At 39.6% G+C, this 21,411-nt stretch overlaps 1 protein-coding gene across 2 annotated transcripts in view; it reads right to left on the reverse strand.

Annotated features, from left to right (window-relative positions):
* The window catches only part of rin2a (Ras and Rab interactor 2a), a 42,714-nt gene extending 21,913 nt beyond the window's left edge, over nt 1–20,801 (reverse strand). For both annotated transcript variants that reach the window (XM_086122251.1, XM_086122248.1), the window contains exons 1-7: nt 20,558–20,801; nt 10,945–11,028; nt 8,356–8,453; nt 5,968–6,178; nt 3,020–3,131; nt 2,529–2,601; nt 1,752–1,843 (exon numbers count right to left, since the gene is read on the reverse strand). In XM_086122251.1, coding sequence (XP_085978377.1) covers nt 1,752–1,843; nt 2,529–2,601; nt 3,020–3,131; nt 5,968–6,178; nt 8,356–8,453; nt 10,945–11,025 — 667 coding nt within the window. In that variant the 5' untranslated portion in view covers nt 11,026–11,028; nt 20,558–20,801. The remainder of the gene's footprint in view (nt 1–1,751; nt 1,844–2,528; nt 2,602–3,019; nt 3,132–5,967; nt 6,179–8,355; nt 8,454–10,944; nt 11,029–20,557) is intronic.
* Between the last annotated feature and the right edge of the window lie 610 nt (nt 20,802–21,411).

The following is a 21,411-nucleotide window of genomic DNA, read 5'->3' on the forward strand; positions in this document are numbered from 1 at the left end:
GATGCTGGAGGCCTATCCCAGCTGTCTTTGGGCAGGAGGCAGGGTACACACTCAAGTGTTTGCCAGCCAATCACAGGGCACACAAAGACAACCAACCATCCACACTCACGCTCACACCGAGGGACAATTTAGGGTCCTCCATTAACCTGCCACGCATGTTTTTGGAATGTGGGAGAAAACCCACGCAGGCACGGGGAGAACGTACAAACTCCACACTGAAAGGCCGGAGCTAACTCATCGACCACTGGGCCGCCCACACACACAAAGAGACGCACACACACACACAAAGAGACACACACACACACACACAGTTTTACAGTGCTGCGCCATAAGAGAAGGAGGCAAATGGACTCATCAATATACTGTACATTCAAGAGTAGTATCTGCTGCAGTAAGAAATTTCACAAACCACATCTATGATTACGAGGCATAATGTTTTGACCTAAAATTGTTTATTTGTTGCTCCAACTTATTGTTCCATGCAAAGCTGGCATGTAAAATAACTGATTACAAAAATATTGCCGACAAACACATCCGGGCCAACCACATCACCAACATGGATGAGGTGCCCTGCACTTTCGGCATGCCGATGAACCACACTGGAGAGAAGAAGGGGACCAGCACGGCAGACGTGTGAAGTCGGCTTTGACTGTTGTGCTTGGTTGCCATGGTAGTGGACAGAAACAGCTAACGAGAAGTTGCAATCGGCGTGAATGTGATGCCGAAACACAGCTTTACTAAGACTGGGAGGCCCAAGGTGCCCCCTCCCCACCCCTGGCATTGCACAGCGCTCTTCAAAGCCCGACTATCTGAGAACGACTGAACTAAGCATTATATTTTTGTGGCCAACAAAAATCTAATGCAAAGTGCATTGGTATTTTCAACACACTGTTAGAAATGGCCGTTTGCGCCACTGTGGCCGTGAACCAACTTGCTTCCCGGCCAATGGAAGTGGCTCATCTCATATCCTTTAAATTCCACAAAGGAGATGCACAAGGTCTACATAGCTGGAGCCCATACAGGAGACAGACGCATGCTAAGTACATTTACAAGAAATTGCAATATCTCCACTGGCAGATGATGTAAAGTTACACCACCCCTCACCCCACACAGACACACACGCACGCACGCACGCACAACATGTGCAGAATCTATCTGTATGCACCTTGATCAAATTCAGCAATCGTGTTACACTGCCTGCGCCACAACTTGGAACTGGAATTCAATTTTGTCTACTTTTAGCCACCAAAATTGTCAGGCATGTGAAAGAAAATGCCCTTAGTCCGCCAGAACACCGATCATGGCACATTGCAGTCTGCGAAATTCCAAACACGCTAAAGCAGGGGTCTCAAACTCAGTTCCTGGAGGTCCACTGTCCTGCATGTTTTCCAAGTCTCCCTGTTGCAACACACCTGATTCAAATGAACAGGTTCAATGTCAGGCTTCCACAGAGTTTGCTGATGATCTGATCATTTGAATCAGCTGTGTTGCAACAGGGAGACTTGGAAAACATGCAGGACAGTGGCCCTCCAGGAACTGAGTTTGAGACCCCTGCACTAAAGGAAATCAAGGTGCGCCCGTTTTTAATGCAGGGAGCAAGTTTGATGTCAATGAAAATAGAGCCCTAAGGGTTAGACAAAAAGAGAATCATGCTGGTTGCTGAACAAAATAAAACTTTATATTTAATATCATCATGGTTTGCACCACTTGCTCTATTCTTGATATATTGTATGAAATAAAAGCAAACAAACCTGCACCAAGTTTAGCAACTTCAGCAAGCTCAGCACAAGTTTTGGCTGTAGCGATGGCTTCTGGAAGCTTCAAGGTGAAGGGAAGCACATCTCTGAGAAAAAGCAACAAAACCAGAAAGAAATGGAGCAAAACTACAAGACAGATAAGAATAATCAAGTTGGAGAAAGAAAATTGGATGAGTCACTCTTCTTCAGATGGCTTGACTTTGGCAGACCAATCTATTCAACCGCATACCCAGGGGGGAAAATGTCCAAGCTCTCGCAAACACTGCAATTTTTGTTTTCTAAACACATTTTCAAACCCACAGGAATGAAAGCTATAAATTGTTTGCACTGAATCCCAGAAAGTATCACAATGTGTTTTGACTTGACTATCTTAATAATAAAGTAATTAATTCATTTTCCAAACCTCTTATCACTAGGATCGCGGGCGTGCTAGAGCCCATCCCAGCTGTCTGAATGAAACAAACTAAATAATAAATAATAGCACAAATAATGGTGTTATCCAAGTAGGGATTCACAATGCTCGAAAATAAAAATTCTAATTCCTCATATTTTCTGTTGACATCAGACATGAATAAGTTACTACAAGCAAAGATAAGGTTTCTGATGTTTTAGGAGGGGAGCATACAATGTTCCAATGCCAGTGTTGCCAATTTTTTTTTACACATTCTTAGTCTGTGTAACAAGAAAAAGTGTTAAATGAAATCAAATGAAATATTTTTTTTTAAAAAGCCCAGCAAGACCAACATGAATGATTGTCAAGAATTGACACACCTGCTGATGCAGCAGAAAGCCACAAGACGAAACAGGTCTGCAAAGCTCAGGCCGGATCCTTCCAATGTGAAAGCTGGAGGACACAAATAGCACAGCTTGATCAAAAAAAAATGAAATTAATTATAAGGCACGGTGAAATGTAATCAAGCTTTCATGTTTTAATACGATCCAAAAAAAGTTTCTCAGCAATTTATGACATGCAAGAAATATGTGCCAGAACAAGTAAGGCATTTCCATAAAATGATGATCATACTGAGGTTTTTGTTTAAATGATTGCATATAGTCAACTAGTCTAAATGCAAAACCTGGACTTGACTGCACTGTGGTTTATTTAAGTTCAATGATGCTTTCAGCACCGTTGCGAGGAAAACGGGAAGGCACTCAAAAATCAGTCAAGACTGTGTAGATGTAGACTGACATACAACATGTATCATTCTGCTGATCTCACATTTAAAAGGAGAAAGTCCTGCTTCAAAAGTGTCTAAACTTACTGTACTGGCTTTCCATGACGACAAAGTCTTTCACAGTAACTGGGGAATCCTTGTCCATACGTAAAGATATGACCTTTTTCTGCAGGCTTGAAGACTTCCGCACGACAAATGTCTACAGGCCAAGGGAAGAAATATCCAATCAGAAGACAATGAAATAAAGGTGTGAGGCTGTGTTTTTATAACGCATTTCAAATTCGGACTTCAGAAAGATGATAATACTCAGTTTTGATTGAAGCTGCCAGGGAAATATTCTTTATTCAATGTTTATTATTGTGCTATATTTGTACTTAAAGTCGAGTCAAAAATAGTTCTTACAAGAATGTGTTCTATGTGCCTGCACTAGTCTAAACATGGTATTCTGATTAATACTGCATCTGTGGATTATTAATTTATCAGAAAAATCCACCCGACTGCCATTTTTCCTTGTACTGGCACTTGCTGTCGATTTAAAACGTCATCACAGTCCCAAAGGGTTCAGGTAAGGATTGTCACAGCTCACCTGTTTTCTGGCTTTGGTCATGTGACATTCGTAAGCTGAGCCCTTATACTACGTTCAGAATGTGAAATCTCACTACACGCCGCTTGTCTCGCGCGCATTCATTCACCGAGGTGACGAAACACTCCGGGTTGCTTCAAGTGGAAAAGAGGAGGGGGCACTCCTCCAGCGGGGAAAAAAAAAGTTTACACATCACAGTAGTTGTGTTGGTTGCTAAATTTTTATCTTGGTTGACAGTTCAAGAGCTCTAAACAATTCAGTCCATTCACAAGTCACAACAACTTCCCAGCACCCAATTCTAATTCCTCTTTATGTTTCGGTCCCTGCCGATAAAGGAAACTGGCTGTGTTGCATGCCTCTCGGTCTCAAAGACTGCTATGGTATCGTTGTCCCACATTGTATTTATTTCACCAGATGCATTGTGTGTGTTTTTAACTGTATATGGCTGTGTGTCATGCACCTTCGCGTGACGTTGGTCTCGAAGCCAATTGGCTGTCGCCGATGCTACGCGGACAAAAGTTCACTTCATCCTACGCGGGTGGAATGGGCAAACTGCATTGACTATACATGGAAACACGTCGCTGGGAGCGCTGAGCACACCTTGGGTCTGCATGTGGCCTATGGCACTGTGATATCATTTTCAGTCAACAGCAAGTGTCAGTACAAGGCAGAATGGCATGGCGTTGGGATGGATTTTTCTGTTTTATAAATATTCCACAAACAGATTATTAATCAAATACTGTGTTTAGGCCAGCGGGGGCATAAAGAACATCCATCCATCCATTTTCCGAACCGCTTGATCCTCACTAGGGTCGCGGTGGGTGCTGGAGCCTATCCCAGCCGTCTTCGGGCAGTAGGCGGGGGACACCCTGAATCAGTTGCCAGCCAATCGCAGGGCACACAGAGACGAACAACCATCCACGCCCACACTCACACCTAGGGACAATTTAGAGCGTCCAATCAACCTGCCATGCATGTTTTTGGAATGTGGGAGGAAACCGGAGCACCCGGAGAAAACCCACGCAGGCCCGGGGAGAACATGCAAACTCCACACAGGGAGGCCAGAGCTGGAATCGAACCCGGTACCTCTGCACTGTGAAGCCGACGTGCTAACCACCGGACTACCGGGCCGCCGCATAAAGAACATATTATTGGAAATATTTTTTTTACTTGACTTACCCTACAAAGAAATTATGCCGTGACTGTGTCACTTGAACCATGTATTGTAAATCCAGCCTTGGACTGGACTAGCCTGGAAATCAAGACTCAACCCTTTACCAGCAACTGAGTCTGGTGGGAAGTCAAATAAAGTGCATTTCTGAGGCGGACCAAACTTGAGCAAAGAGACAGTTTGGAACCAAAAGTATAGGACAGTTTGGAACTCACAAAGGATACATTACAGCAAGTAAACAAATTTGATTGGACGGTTCGTTTTGAACCGAGGACCAGCCGTAGTGAAGGGTGTGGTCAGACCCACTTTCTTGGTGAGTGTGGCTTGCCAGGCTAGGATTGGACTATTATTAGAAATGATCTTGCTAACTCTCAATAAAAGATCAATCTTTTTTTGTAGCAACGTAGCATTAAAGGGGAAGTCAAGTAAAAAAAAAATTCTAGTCTAAACACGGCTATCTGATTAATATTCCGTTTATGAACTATGACTTAACCCTGGAGAACCCACGGGGTCAAATTTGACCCCTATAAATTCTGCTACTCAAATGCTACCCTTAAATCCGAAAGGGTCAAATTTGGCCCTAATCCAAAATTTGGATTAAAGCATTGAATATTTGAAAAAACATATTTTAGTGTTCAGTGAACATACAGTATATCAGTCATTTAATGTAAAATTCATAATTTTCCAAAGAAGAGAAGGGTTCTTGGGTTAAGCCGCAAAATACACCTGTTTTTATCCATCTGGGGGGGGGGGGGGGGGCATTTTGCCACTAACTGTGCTTGCGATGATTGGTCATTAGCTCAGCCCTGAGCAACTGTGTTGTCATTTTCAGTCGAGAGCAGGTGCCAAAATGGCCACCCCCTGAGACGGTCTTTTAAAAAAATTTATTTTACCACTTATTCATATTCCACAAATACAATTTTTATCAGAATGCCGTGTTTAGACAAATGGGGCTGCATAAAGTATATTATTGTAAAGAACATTTTTGACTCAACTCCACCCAAAAGTTGTTATGATCTGATTGTTTGTTCATTTTTGGATTTACATATGAGTAGTTTGCTTAATCTTCTCAAATTATGACAAAATATTTGGGTTTGTGTGCATTTTGGAAGTTTTTGTTCGACACTCTTGTGTTTAATTTAAATTATTTAATTGACTATTGGCGTAATTTCAAAACAAAATTAACATCAGCAACATACAACACAGCGGTGGTTGTTTGAAAGTGCTTTATAAATACTATTGAGTTGAGTTGAGATATATTAGAATCAACTGTTTTCTTACTCCAGGTGCTTGGTTCTGTAGTATTTGTATGGCATTCTGAAGGCTAAACTCAAGCTGGAGCCACACAGAATGTGTATTGATTAATCTGTCCAAAACACTGAGTCTCAGAGAGAGAGAGTCATAGCCGGAATCTCTGACTCCAGCCAGTCCAGTCCCCATGTCAGCACAGGGAGATGCTCGTAGGAAGAGGCCCCCCACTTCTTCACTCAGCCTGAAAAACAGACCCAAAAAATTTTGAGATACATAAGGGTGTAAGTATAACATCCAGGAAGCACATAAGGGGTGTGCAGGTACGCATGCATGGTAAAATAAATGGGGCACAAGATTAAAATGAATAGTGGGACGACAGGGCTGGGCAATAATAAGATAAGATAAGAAAACCTTTATTAGTCTCGCAATGGAGAAATTCCCAATTCACAGCAGCAAAGTCATGAAAGGAAGAAGTAGAACAACAAAATATAGGAGCTGCTGGAAAGGCAGCCACTCTCGCGGCGCCATTTTGAAGTCAAAATAACAAAAATAACACAACACAACACATAGGACACAGACAGTCGTGCAATCTTCACCACTTTTCTGCATACTAATGCTATCATCTAAGGCAGGGGTCCCCTACCGCCGGTCCGCGGACCGCATTTGGTACCGGGCCACACAGAAAGAATTTGCCTTAATTTCGTTTTATTTATTTCGGAATACGAAAGATGTTTTATTTTGAAAAATTACCAGATTCTCCGTTACATCCGTCTGTGTCACGCTTGACTCACGTCAAGCCACGCTTCTCCGTCACGTGACCGATTACGCTAAAAACAAAACGCTGGAGCTCGCAAAATGAGTAAAAAAACTGCTGGAGATCGCAAATGACGGCGGCCTTTAAAGTACGTTCGAGACAACTGGATTAAAGTTATGGCTGAATACTCTGAGATCGCCACAACAGCACTGTTGCTATTTCCGACATCCTACCTATGTGGGGGGTGGGGGGGGGGGGGGGGGTCTGCAGCAACGGCGACTAAAACAAAATTACAAAGTAGACTGGACATAAACCACACACTTGAGGTGTCATTGTCTCCTATTTCATTGTCTCCTATTACCCCGAGATGGGACTGTCTGGTTGCAGAAAATCAAGCTTGGGGCTGTGGTGAGTCGTCATTTTCATGCACTTTGAATTTGCGTTGTATCGTATTTTGAAGGCATTGAACATTACCATAGCGATCAGAGTGTTGCGGCCAGATTAGACGCTCCTTGTGTTTATTATTATATTTCGAAAACACCACAGTTTTCATGCAGCTCATACCATATTATTTTGTTGTATTAATCCACAACACCTTAAATGCCGGTCCCTGAAAATATTGTCTGACATAAACCGGTCCGTGGGGGCAAAAAAGGTTGGGGACCCCTGATCTAAGGGGTGCACTCGACCCACAAGTAAATGAAGTACTTGGGAATAAAAGATGATCTCAACATCTCATATTAATCTTTTGATCTTAATCCCAAATGTCGACAGCAAAAAATAAAGGATTGGGCCTCATTGTGCCAACAGTTTTGGAGTGCAGTATAAATTATTACCGACCAAAAGGGAGGGGCTAATCCCCAAAAAACAAAATATGCTTTGGGAAAATTTAGGGGCCAATTTCCTGGGAATTTTTTTTATTTTAGCCAGAGCTGGAAATACAGGCACGGGGATTTTTGTTATGACAAAGGTGAACGGTTAAACACATCGTTGCCACCTCAAAAATACAAGAACAGGCACAAGCAGGTTTGAAGAGGAATAACTATCTGCTAATCTGATTTATGATTATAATTGCAATACGGGATCACATGTAAGATAAATTCTTCATACCCTTCATACTCTTCATACCCAAGAAAAACCAACAACGGTCACTACAACAACTTGGCAAGGACAAGAGTAATAGGAAATAAACATTTACAAAGAATTAACTATTAAAAAAACAGGCTCGACATTTTGTGGTCCAGCCTGGTAGTTAAAACAAAAAACAAAAAAAAAAATTATTATGTAACTAGCCATGACAAAAACATTCATTATTTGCTAATACAAAAAGTTTCAGTTTAATAATAAAAATAATAAAAATAAATATCTGGTCTTTGTAGTGTATTCAATCAGTTCTTGAAAATGAAAAATGTTCAATGAATCTTTCTTTCGCTTTTGAACCACCCATTTTCAAAAATTTAAAACAATCCAATCAGATTACCTTTGAACTGGCACCACCACCACCTAGTGATCATTTGCTTATTCATTCTCATTAAAACAAAACAAAAAAAAATCTCTCAATTGTGCTCTCTGCTGTCTGTATTGTGCTAGTGCACTGTATCAGATCAACTGGCTTTAATACACAGCAACAGACAGCCTCAGACAGTATACAAAGCAGAGCTCACCCATGCATTGAATCCGTCTTGTGATCTTCTGTTGGCTCAGGCCTTTTCCCCATCTCCTTTTTCAAAGTGCCAATTTCCAATGCAAAGGACTCAATCAACTACCGAGAAACCAAAAGAACACCACATTCAAGGCAGGAAGTGCAAAGACGAGGACAATTGCTAAACAAATGAACAGAGGCATGGAACGCATGGATGTGGAAACAGTTGATCAAATAGAAGATGGAATAGGATGCAATGACGAAAAGCATCAAGGCTAAGCGCATTGGTCTCCCTTACGATTTCTTTGGTGAAGTCAAATTGTAACACGAAATTAAGAAATAATGTTGAACGTATAATGGAAAATATGAAGTCCATAGTTCAATATTTGCTTACGGCACACCATTGCAATGTGGACTGTTCTGAGGGTGGACAATCATGACGGAAGTAGCAAGTGTGAGCAGATTTGCAATTGAGAAATTCGGGCCAACTTCTGAATGACCGGTCAATTCCAGAACAACCTGGTCCAGCAGTGGTTTGTTTATTTTGCTTAAAATTGTTTAAAAAAAAAAAATTCCCATGTAAAGGGTATATTCAAATGGTGTACTGCGCATTGTCACATGACCATTTTTTTCCTCATTTACAGTACTTCACTGTCATCGACTGTATTTACAATAGCTCTGAGACCTTGTTGTGATCACGTGACCATGGTGAGCCAATCATACAGTTTGTTTATGGGAAGATATTTACAGGCTATGACGCAGATGGCTTCCTCTAGTCTAGAGTTTCAAAAGCTGACTCAGGAAAAAAACAATTAAAGGGTGGAAGGACCAGTACATTCTTCCCAAAAGAAGCTGAAAACGGTTGTCGCATGTTACGAAACTATGGTTTTAACATTAGGTAGCACGTCCAAATGACAGCTAAGACCAACGACACATCCGATGAACCAGGTGGCCAGAACCTTGAAAGAAAAGCGAACTACTAGCCCAATTTAGCAGACCTACACAAATCAAGAGCAAATGAATGTTCACTCAGATTGATGGTTTCTCGAGGCGATGTAAACAAACATTCAGTGTCATTTGGGTCATAAAGGAGTGAGTCAATACAGCTGCTGAGGCATGACTTAAAGGAAACGAGATCACATGTTTCCTTAAAAATATGGAAAATTACTTGTTAGTATTTTGAAACTAAAATTGGGCTTAACGTGGCTGTTCAACGTTACTTGAAATTAGGCCTGAGATCCTGGCAACAAAACACAATTTATTCTGAAACGTAGGCCTTACGTGCTTGTGCCCGCTGAGGGTATATTTCAAGTACAGTATTGGTGTTCTTTGTATTTAAATGTGAGGTGTTAAGGTTTTAGATGCATTTAAAAAAAAATCACTTTATATTTATGTGATTTAGGAATACATTTAGTTGTGTTGCTGATAAGGTACACAGCTTATGTATGTTTATTTTATTTATTTATTTATTTTAAGGTTTTGTAACAAAAACATCCCACAGAAGCCTATCACAGGAAAAATGAAAATGTGACAACCAACATCTGGAGCGGATGTGACGCAGAGAACACGGTGCAGATTTAAAATCATCGTGCCAACCTTTTTATCTTTCGTTTCAGGGAAATCCTGCATTTCCTTATGTTTAGACTGACAAAGAACATTTTCTGTGTGATACCTGATGTCATTTGTTTCATTTCCTCGTTATCCTTGCAGCTTTGAAATCATTCTGTTGGGCTACTGATCATCAGCATGAATAACAAAACAATCAAGTCAGCAGTGGGAAATCCGAAATTTAAGTCATCACACTGACGGTCATAACCACAAAAAGTTAACAGTGTAAAATCTGATATGTTTCTGAATTTCTCAGTTGTGCAATGAAAACATTATTCCTGTGTTGACACGACCTTTTTTTTTTGTTTATGATAAGCATTGGATCTCAGATACATTTAAAGCTTCCATAAATACATCACATCATTTCGCAAAATTCACTTTGTTTTTACACAGTCGTGGAACACCAGCCATGACATTACAATCAAGCTGAACTGGAAAGAATCTTAAAGAATGGAGCTGTATCATTCAGACATGGTGGAACACAATCAGGTTACTGACATACAGGCAGTTGGATTCTCCTTTTTCTGTACTTTCTTGTGAAGGCCCAGTTTAAATGCACTAAGTGTGATTTGAGCATATCTCTGATCACTTAAAACATATGCATGTAAGAGGACTGTGGTTGAAATTCTTGGGTTCTCCAGGGTTAAACAAAAGAGAGTGGGGGGCTTTACATGCAATTGAAAAGTGTTGTTTAAATTGATTTAATGTTATAGTTTGTTTAGTTTTCTGGTATATGTAAACAAAGTGAAGGTAATAATTTAGAATGGAGTAACACCTATAAAGTTCAAACGGTTTAATACTACTTGGTTTTAACCTACCGTAACTGAGAGACCATTTCACGATTTGCTGGGGGGAAAAAAAATTATCCGGGAAAACATTTGAGTGGATCAACCCACTTAAGCAAATATGCGGCCCACAGGAAAAACAGGCAAGAAACAGACCACTAATTTAGGCTCCAACTCACTTCCCTTTTGAAAAATATTTGTAATGCCGTGAAGTGTACCTTGAAAAAACTGCTTTTCCTCTCCTGTTTGTGGGATTGGTGGATGTTTTGGGTGGACATCTCGTCGGACCTCCTGGACATCTCCTTGGGAGCAAAAATTAAAATTAAAGCACAGCAACTCCTGGTCGGCACGTCAGTAAATTTTACCGGTTTGTCACTCGCCAGCGGCCATGCCACCCATCCATCATCGTCAGTCCGTCATTATTTCAAGCCGACCAAATCAATCATCGTCAGTCGGTCGCCCCATTGTCATTATTTTAACTTTGCTTCAGTCACTAAATTACAGTTCATCACCACTAAATTGGGACGGTCAGATTTTCTTCTTCTTTAGCAGAGTCAAGAACATATGACTTACTACATCACGCGCATTCACACCACAAGCTAATTATATACAGTACTCCAACCATGCCTTGTATTGATGCCCTGTACACTCGTTTCATGGCTCGTCTATTATGGAACAAAAAAAAAAACTAAAACAAAGACATTCCATGTCATTTATGAATCCGTACAATCAACATTCTAGCTGAAATCAGGAAAAATGGGAGTATGAAAGGTTACATACCAACCACACACGACCTCATTTTCCCAACCTATGGTTTTGTTGGTTTTGAGCCAAATTCTCTGATGTCAAAATTTGGGAAATTTCACAAAATCTGGTCTGTCCATACATTTCTGTGCCATTTTTACAAATGCCTTGCCATCTGTGACAATGCGATGTTAAAGGTTGAATACAAGACAATACATCATGATTTATATTCCGCTTTCACAACAGTTGGAGCTGTAACAAAGCACTTTTAACATAAAGTAAATAATAAACAACACATAACATAAAAACACGGACAGACGTGCAATCTTAACCATTTTCCCCCTCATACGCTTTGTTGTTTGAATTAGTTTTAGATGAAAAAGGAGAGAATAAGTGTCCTTTCACCAGTGGATCAGAGACGTCATGCTCAAAATGTGCACGTCAGCTTTTTTTGTGTGCTTTAATAAATAAACTGGCAGAAAGTGTATTTTTTTATTTCCTTTGGTTGTCTCTGTGTGATATTACAATTTGTTTGATGAACCGAAACTTTTGTGCATGATAAATCTGCAAATGACACAGAAATCAGGAAGGACAAATACTATTTCATGGCTCTGTAGCGTTTAATGCAGTTCAGTGTTTTTAATTCAGTTGTGTGGCATTTCCTGGGGTTCAGAATTTACCCGTGGCTATGTCACCGCCAGGCAGGATGGTAACCTAGTGGTTAGCATGTCTGCCACACAGTTCTGAGTTGCAGTGGTTGAATCTGGGTCATGGCCCTACCATGTGAAGCTGTGGCTTTTGGGTTTTCTATAGATACTCTGTCTTTCTACAGACAGGCATTCCAAAAACACATGAGAGTTTAATTGAAGACTAAAGATTTATCAGGTGTGAATGTGACTCTAAAGATTTGTCTCTATGTGCCCTGCGATTGGCTGGTGGCCAGTTGAATCCATAGAGTACCAAAAGCATTCCACTACTACACTTTCAAAGACTGTGTGGTGCCACTGTCTTGAAGAGCAAAATATTAATTGGCAGAAAACCACCTCAAAGCGGCAAATCACACTCAAGCACAAATCACACTTTACTGACAACAGAGCAAAATTCCCACTCCCACTCTATTTATACACACACTCATCACAAAGTCCTGTGGTAACTATCAAAGCATTCAGACTGCACATTACACCTCCAGCCGCACCCTGTACTCTTTCACAAAAGCCCCAAATTGCTGACGTCCCTGCGGTCCTGGATATCGCCCCTCCATGGAAACGGACTCACAGATAAAACTCAAATACTACCATTGCAGTTACTTGACGTCAGATTCTTCATGACCCTCCCAAGCTCCCTCCCCCACCCGTGCAGTGCGCATATTGGGCTTTTGGTATTGGTTTGTTTATTGAACATAAAACATATACAGTAATAATTTGACAGAAAATAAGGTAGATAAAATAGTAAAAACAAAGAAATCAGTCTTCATTCAACACAGTTATTATGTTCAAGGGAGTAGGAAGAAGTAAAAAACGTATCTAGTCCTACCCAGTTATGTGTTTATATCTAATATATCATTTTTATATCAATCAGAAAAGAAAAAAGTAACAAGAAAGAAGTCTCCATTAAGGCTCATACTTTACCCTTAACCGTGATATTTTTACAACATTTGGTTTGTATCGGGATTTATATACATCCACACCCTGGCACTCTTGTGTCAATTTTCTCTTGTATTCATAATGGATATTTCAATACCTTTCTCTATTTATCAACTTAGTTCTGATTTATCATTATATTGAATGTTTAGAATTTATCATTTTAACTCTGATTGATGTAGGTTGTTTGTACTATTTTTTGGGATTTGTTTTTGAACTCGGCAAGCGATTTACTCATTTTCAGGCCCGTTTCGAAAATATTCCACAGATTAACACCTTTGATAGATACACTTCTTTGCTCGATGTTTGTTCTTGTTTTGAGTTTTTTGAATAAGTTGGTACCTCTTAAATCATAGCTGCTTTCTCGAATTTCGAAAAACTTCAGAATGTTTTGGCAGAGCAGGTTATTGTGTGCTTTGTACATTAATTGGGTGATTTTTAAAGTCAACCAGGTCATAAAATTTCATCGTATTTGATAAATAGTGGATTTGTGGGTTCCGTATATTTTGATCTATTAATAATTCGAATAGCTTTTTTTTGTAGTTTTAGAATAGGGAGTGTTTGTTTTGCAGGCATTTCCCCATATTTCCACACAGTAGGTCATATATGGTAATAATAATGAAGTGTATAATGTGTACAAAGATCTCTTATTTAGCACTTCCTTGGTTTTGTAGAGGATCCCTACGGTTTTGGCTATTTTTCTTTTTACGTTATTGATATGTGGCTTCCAACATAGTTTTGAGTCTATTACTAATCCGAGAAACTTGGTTTCGTACGCTCTTTCTATCTCAATTGAGTTTACCATAATTTTAGCTTGATGTTTCATTGGTCTTGTGCCAAAAACAATTAACTTCGATTTTTTCAGGTTAAGTGACAATTTATTTCTGTCGAACCAGTTTTTTAATTTGTTTAATTCATTTTCTACGGTTGTCAGGAGCTGTTTCAGATTTATTCCAGAAGAGTAGAAAGTTGTATCATCAGCAAATAGGACACATTTAAGTTGTGCTGAGACCTTGCAGATATCATTTATATATAAGATGAATAGTTTTGGACCAAGCACTGACCCCTGAGGAACTCCATGAGTGATTTTCAGTTGATTCGTTTTTTTATTGTTGAGCTGCACGTACTGATATCTGTTTTCTAAATAACTTTTTATCCATTTATAAGCTACACCTCTAATGCCATATCTTTCTAGTTTTTTCAATAATATACTGTGATCTATTGTGTCAAAAGCTTTTTTTAGATCTAGGAAAACCCCAACAGTAAATTCTTTGTCGTCTATATTAGTGGCTATTGCTTCCACAAACTCCATAACTGCCATTGAGGTGGTCCGTTTTTCCCTGAAGCCATATTGATTCTCACTTAACAGCGCATGCTTTTGTATAAAGCTATCAAGTCTGCGATAAAATAGTTTTTCTAATATTTTTGAAAATTGTGGTAGTAGTGATATTGGTCTATAATTTGTAAACAGATGTCTTTCTCCACTTTTATAGATTGGAATAACTTTAGCAATTTTCATTTTTGATGGAAAGATATCAGCTTTGAATGACAGGTTGCATATGTGTGTGAAAGGTCGCACTACATATTCTATAATCTGCTTTATTATTGTCATATCAATATTAAAGCAATCAGTTGACTTTTTATTTTTAAAAGTTTTTATAATATTTGATACTTCTTGTTTTACAGCAGTAAGGAACATCGTGGAGGAGTTTTTTTCTACATATCTATCTATTTCAAACAAGTTTGTTGGATCAGGAATTTGTTTTGCTAGGTTACTGCCGATGTTGACAAAATACTCATTAAATTCAGTTGCTATTTCTGCAGTTTTTTCCAGAATAGTATTTTTGCCTTTGGTAAAATACTCTGGATAATCCATTTTTTAGGACTATTTCTGATTACTTGGTTTAGTATTTTCCATATTTCTTGTGTGTTACTTTTATTCTGCTCTAATAGTGCATGATAATGATCTCTTTTACTGGTTCTTATAATATTTACTAGTTTATTTTTATAGGTTTTATTTTTTTTCTGCTTCTTCAGTTCTCGATTTTAAAAACAATTTATATAAATTGTTTTTCTTTTTACATGTGTTTTCTATGCCTTTCGTTATCCATGGCTTACTTGGGTCTTTATACTTTTTGGAGACTTTAGTTAATGGAAAATGTTTATCATATAAGGAGATTATGGTAGACTGAAATACTTCAAACGCTGTATTTGGGTCTTCGTTTGAGTAGTTTTGTTTTTCTAGGTCTTGCTTAAAAGCATCGATGGAGCGTTGGGTTCTTAGTCTTATTTCTGTTATGTGAGTTGTTGACTTAGCTTTTCTATCAAAATAATTATGAAAAATTGCAAAGACCGGTAGGTGGTCATTTATGTCATTAATGAGAAGTCCACTTTCCATTTTATGATCAATCTTATTTATAAATATGTTATCTATTAATGTGGCCGTGTCAACTGTTATTCTGCTAGATTTCAGGATTACTGGGAAAAGGCTGTTGCTGTACCTAGTATTTATGAAGTCCGTTGTTTTTTTGTGTCCATTTGGGTTTAATAAGTCAATATTAATTTAAAGTCACCACATATTATTCGTGTTTTCTTATCGTTGTAGTCACTGAGCATATCTGTTAGTTTTTTACTGAATGTGTCAATACATACAATCTCTCGATTTTACTGCATTTAAATGCTTTGTCTACATATATTGCAAGCCCCCCTCCTTTTTTGTTTCCCCTATTAGTTGCAAACATTTCATAACCTATTTCCATTTCACTTGTTTTATCTTCATCAAGCCAAGTTTCTGATATGGCAATTATTTTAAATTTATTGAATTTAGTCAGGTATTCTTTGATTTTTGTTTTTATAGAGACTTCTACTGTTTAAGTGTATTACTGAAAGTGCATTTTCCAACTTTATATTAGTGTTGAATTGTTCATCCAGTTAATAGTCAGAGTTTGTTACCCTTTGTTTGTTCTTGAAGAAGTTATTGTCCGAGTCCAAATTGTTCTCGGGATCGAATGGCTTATAGTCAATATCTTCAAAGGGTTGGTCAGATTCTTCATGACCCTCCCAAGCTCCCTCCCCCACCCGTGCAGTGCGCATATTGGGCTTTTGATGACGTATAGGTCAGATAAATGCAATCCAACCATCCAGACAGTTGTATGAAAGGGACTCAGGTCTGACTGATCCCCCCCCCCCCCAAATGGCGCCCGGATAGGCAGCCATCGGCAAGTGCTCTTCAAGAGCCTTGCATTTTTTGTTGTTTTTGTCTTGTTTGTCACATGGTGTTGTTGTTACGTCGTGTGGACCTGATGTGGACTGTTTTCAGCATTTTTGGCCATGGCATTCGTCAAAGAAGAAGAATCTGTGCTTGGTGGTTGCGCCTTCTCGGCAGCACACGCATGCCAGCACTGATTTCTTGATTGGGAGAAATGTCGGCGCCATTTGACTGTCGTTGCTGGACATCCCCGGGGCGCTTGTGTCTTGCACCTAAAGTAGGCAGCATTTTCACAGCCCCGCTTTGTTCAGCGAAAAGGTCGGTGCTGGTGGACAGTCTGCGGCTGGATGGATGCATGGATTGAGGAGCCGACGATGAGAAGAAAGGAGCGTCAGCGCAGAGCGCCGATGCGTATGTGGAACTGGGAGTCGCGGCTTGGAATTGAAGCGGACTTACATGGGACAAGAGAAGAGAGCCAATCTCTCTTTTTCGTTAATGGATGCTACAGCTTCTTGTTGCTTTCAAGCTTAGCTTGTAGCAGACGTGTGCACATTGCAGCATGACGTCTTTGATCCACAGGTGAAAAGGACACTTTGATTTGCTCCTCTTTCATCTATAACTGCTTCAGACAACAACGTGTATGCAGGAAAGTGGTTAAGAGTGTCGAGCACGATTGTCTGTGTCTCATGTGTTGTTTTTTATTATTTTATCATTTTTTTGTTAACTTTTCTTTTGATGGCGGCGCGGACACCCGCAGCGGCTCCTCGTTTTATGTTGAGAGGGAAGAAATTTCATCTGTGCTGTATGTTACACATACAGTACATTTGACAATAAAGTTTATCCAATCCAATCCAATTGGGGGGGTGGGGCCATTCAGACTATGATTTAAAAATATGTATACCTGTATATATGATTCGGGTCACATGTGGGCAAATAAAATGATTCGGGTCACATTTGCCTGTAGTCTGAACATATCCTCGGTGTAATTGCTGATATACTGTATTTTTTTTCTTAATTGTAGTTTCACAAGATGATATTTAAATGTAATTTGCTTGCATCAGTAGTTTGAGCTTCACCGCTGATACATAATAAAAGGATATTATTCTTTTATTTGGTTTTAACAACTGCTGCACAGGATTATATCTATATAAGAAGGTATCATGTTGGGCTAACCTTAAACTGAATAAACAAAAACTACGAATATTGACCAATTATGATACGTACTTGTTTTTCTTTATGTATTGCTCAAGTATTGGACCTGGACACGGTATCTGCCAAACCACAAAATCAAGTGTTTCAGATTTAGTTGCAAAAAACATGAGTGGGACATGCCTAATTTCGACAGTTAAAAATGCTAAAGCACATCTCCCACTTTCAATAAAGCTGAACTACTGGTGAGAGGAGACTTTGATTCTCTCCTCTTTTATCTATAACCGCTTCAAACAACAAGGTGTACATAGGAATAGTTGTTACAATTATATTAGTGTTAATGTTTTATGTTGTGTGTTCTGTTGTATTATTGTTATTTTATAAGTGTTCGGTAAAACACTTTGTTACAGCTAGCTGTTGTGGAAGCACGATCAAAATAAAGATGTATTGTCTTGTATAAGCTGGTACATCCCAAGTACTGTAGTGGCAATCTCCCTGCATCACTCTGTCTTTTTGTTCACATCACGTTCATTCATCCATCCATCCATTTTCCGATCCGCTTATCCTCACAAAGTGCGGGTGCTGGAGCTTATCCCAGCCGTCTTCGGGCAGTAGGCAGGGGACACCCTGAACCGGTTGCCAGCCAATCGCAGGGCACACAGAGACAATACAATACAATACATGCTGATTTATATAGCGCTTTCACAACAGTGGCAGCTGTAACAAAGCGCTTAACAAAACAGTTAACATAAAGTCAAATAAATAAACACAACGCATAACATAAAACACGGACAGTCGTGCAGTCCTAACCACTTTTCCGTGACACGCTTTGTTGTTTGAAGCAGTTTGAGATGAAAGAGGAGAGAATCAAAGTGTCCTTTAACCAGTGGATCAGAGACGTCATGCTCAAAATGTGCACACGTCGGCTACAAGCTAAGTTTCAAAGTCAACAAGAAGCTGTAGCATCCATTGACGAAAAAAGAGATTGGTTCACTTCTCCTGTCCCATGGAAATCCATTTCAATTCAATTCCAAGCGGCGACTCTCAGTTCCAAATACGCATCGACGCTCTGCGCCAACGCTCCTCTCTCCTCATCCTCAACTTCAGCAGCCATCCATCCAGCCGCACCAACGCCGACTGTCCAACAGCGCCGACATCTCCACTGAACAAAACGGGGTTGTGAAAAATGCTGCCCATTACAGGCGCAAAAAACACAAGCGCCCCAGGTCTGTCCAGCACCGACAGTCAATGGCGCCGACATTCCTCCCAATCAAAATCTGTGCTGGTACGGGCGAGCTGCCGAGAAGGCGCAACCACCAAGCACAGATACTTCTCCTTTGACGAATGTCATGGCCAAAAAACGCTGAAAACAGTCCATATCAGGTCCACACGATGGAACAACAAACATGTGACAAAACAAAAGACAAAAACAACAAAAAAAGAACAAAAAAGCAAGGCTCTTGAAGAGCACTTGCCGAAGGCTGCCTACTCAGGCGCCATCTTGGGAAAAAAAAAAAAAACGAACAACCATCCACCCTCACACCTAGGGACAATTTAGAGTGTTCCATCAACCTGCCATGCATGTTTTTGGAATGTGGGAGGAAACGGAGTACGCGGAGAAAACCCACGCAGGCCTGGGGAAAACATGCAAACTCCACACAGGGAGGCTTGGAATTGAACTCTGCGCTGTGAGGTTGAAGTGCACACCACTGGACCACCGGGCCGCCGTTCACATCACGTTAAGACTCGGAAATCTTAAGCCACAAATTTTTCTTCCGTCCACAGCAGCAGATCAGTGAGGTTGGTCGACAACAGTCTGTGCAGTGCTAAGGGCAATGTAAAATTGACTTACCGGTAAGTGTGACCTCTATCTAACCTGTACAACCCATTCAAAAGGAAAAGCAGAAATTGATTGGAAAGCAAAGTAAAAATAAACAGCTGAGCTAATGTCGTTTCAAAAGTGTATGGATACAGATACAAAGGTTTCCTGACTGAATAGTCAGGATGGTTCCTTTTTCAAATGAACCTAGGCAGTAACCAGGAAGCTTGGTACCATCTTTCCAACTACAATTCAGCATTGGCACAACTGCCCCCAAACAAATGTCTGAATAATCGTAAAAGGTTGTTGTACTGTATTGCACTATATTATTTTTAAATACATGACCGAGCTGTGACTTATGTTTGAGTTAGCATAGATCAAGAGGGTGCTCCCCTTGGTCCTCAACAGTTATGAAGCATATTGGCAGATTTGAGTCTTTTTTAGAAGATTAAAAATGTGTTTGAGAAAAACCTGTGCCTGTGGACGGAAGAAAGAAAATTATCTTACGATCACAAATTACACTTAAACAGCAGTGTAATTATCGAATTATCTTGCAAACAATACACTGATTAACACTGCTCTGTGAGTTGGAAACAGTGAAAAGCCAATACTGTACAGCACTTAAAAACAATACCCCGCAGAATGTGTTTGTTTTGTTTTGTTTTGTTTTGTTTTTGCTTAGATGAAATATCACACAGTATTATTCACTTGGGGGAAGCCTGAGTCTCTTGGGGGGTATCTGCAACAGGCTTCAGTTACGTCCACAACGTGAGTGATCATATTAATCAATAACAACGAACGAATTTAAACAATAGAACATAAAAATTAAAATGAATGAAAACATGAACGTCGATTGTTGGTACAATACAAATGACCGAATTTACGATGGAACATCGCTATCGGTGTCACGTACGTTTCATTAAACAGGTCGTGTGTATGGTTGGGATGCCCAACATTGGGAGGTTTCTCCCGTCTTTCTCAGATATTTTAAATCACGGGTTAAGATGTAAAAATGAATACATAAATAAAAGCTTTAATGCGTAAAAGCGTATGAATGACCATTTGTTCCATGTCGTCGTTTATCAATAGTGTTGAAACAGGTGGCTGCAAGTTGAACAGCAAGTCCCACAGGATTCCTTGACTGTAATGCGATAAAGGCGCCACAACAGCTACTACTGCTCCCTCAAAAAACACCGGATGGGCAAAACCACGGAATGACCGGTTACGAATATCCACGCACAAAGAACTTGCAAACTTAAAACGATACTTACCCCGAGATAGGTAAATTTGTCAGAAGCCCCACTGCTACAAGTAGCCGAAAAGATCCTTAAGGGTCCATAACACAGTCGCTTTACTCAACCTGGTTAGCTACTCAATTCTCAAATCGTATTCTCGAGGCGAAGGAAGTAAACAACATCACAGCAGACAACCGGCTACTTCTTTCCATTATACGGTGCCGTGCTCGGTTCCTCTCCCGAGCTTGTCTGCGTTTTCCTCATTGTGGAACTTTTGGGTGCCAGAGACGAGACCCGAAGTTAGACTTCCTCTTCTACCCTTTCGCAATAATATAGAGTCGCCTGTAGGTAGAGTTTAAAATTGGGTAGAGATAAAAATGTGTTAGTTTATCATTACTATTCTTTAAAAGTGATTTATCTGAAGAAATTATTCTAATGAAAATTGTTATTTTCATTCAGCAAAAATTATTTCTTGGGAAGAACATTAATAATAATGATAATAATAATAATACATCTATTTAATAATAATAAAGTAACACTCATAATAATACACAAAGGAATATTCAATTGTTTGTTTGAAACTCATGAACAAGTGTGGCACTTTCTTAATTCTTGACTCAGTTGAATATCAAAAGATGTATAAATTATGTTGACCTGGAGTTTCCTTTTTGGGGGGGGGGGGGGTAATTTGAAACAAATGAAAAGACCTCGGAGAAAAATATCACAGCCATCAGGCAGAAAACGCCTCTGTCACAATTTGGTGAATTTTATGTTTTCACAAACCTCTTCCATTGGTCAATCCACATATCTGGGTGTTAGTTTTAAAAATTGTAGACCAATCTTAAGTGTCAAAATGGTTTGTTCTCTTTGTTGATGCAATATTAATGGTT

This window comes from Hippocampus guttulatus, chromosome 10, assembly GCF_054856545.1.
Source record: "Hippocampus guttulatus isolate MCC_2025c chromosome 10, RoL_Hgut_1.0, whole genome shotgun sequence".
In the NCBI taxonomy this organism is placed as follows: Eukaryota; Metazoa; Chordata; class Actinopteri; order Syngnathiformes; family Syngnathidae; genus Hippocampus; species Hippocampus guttulatus.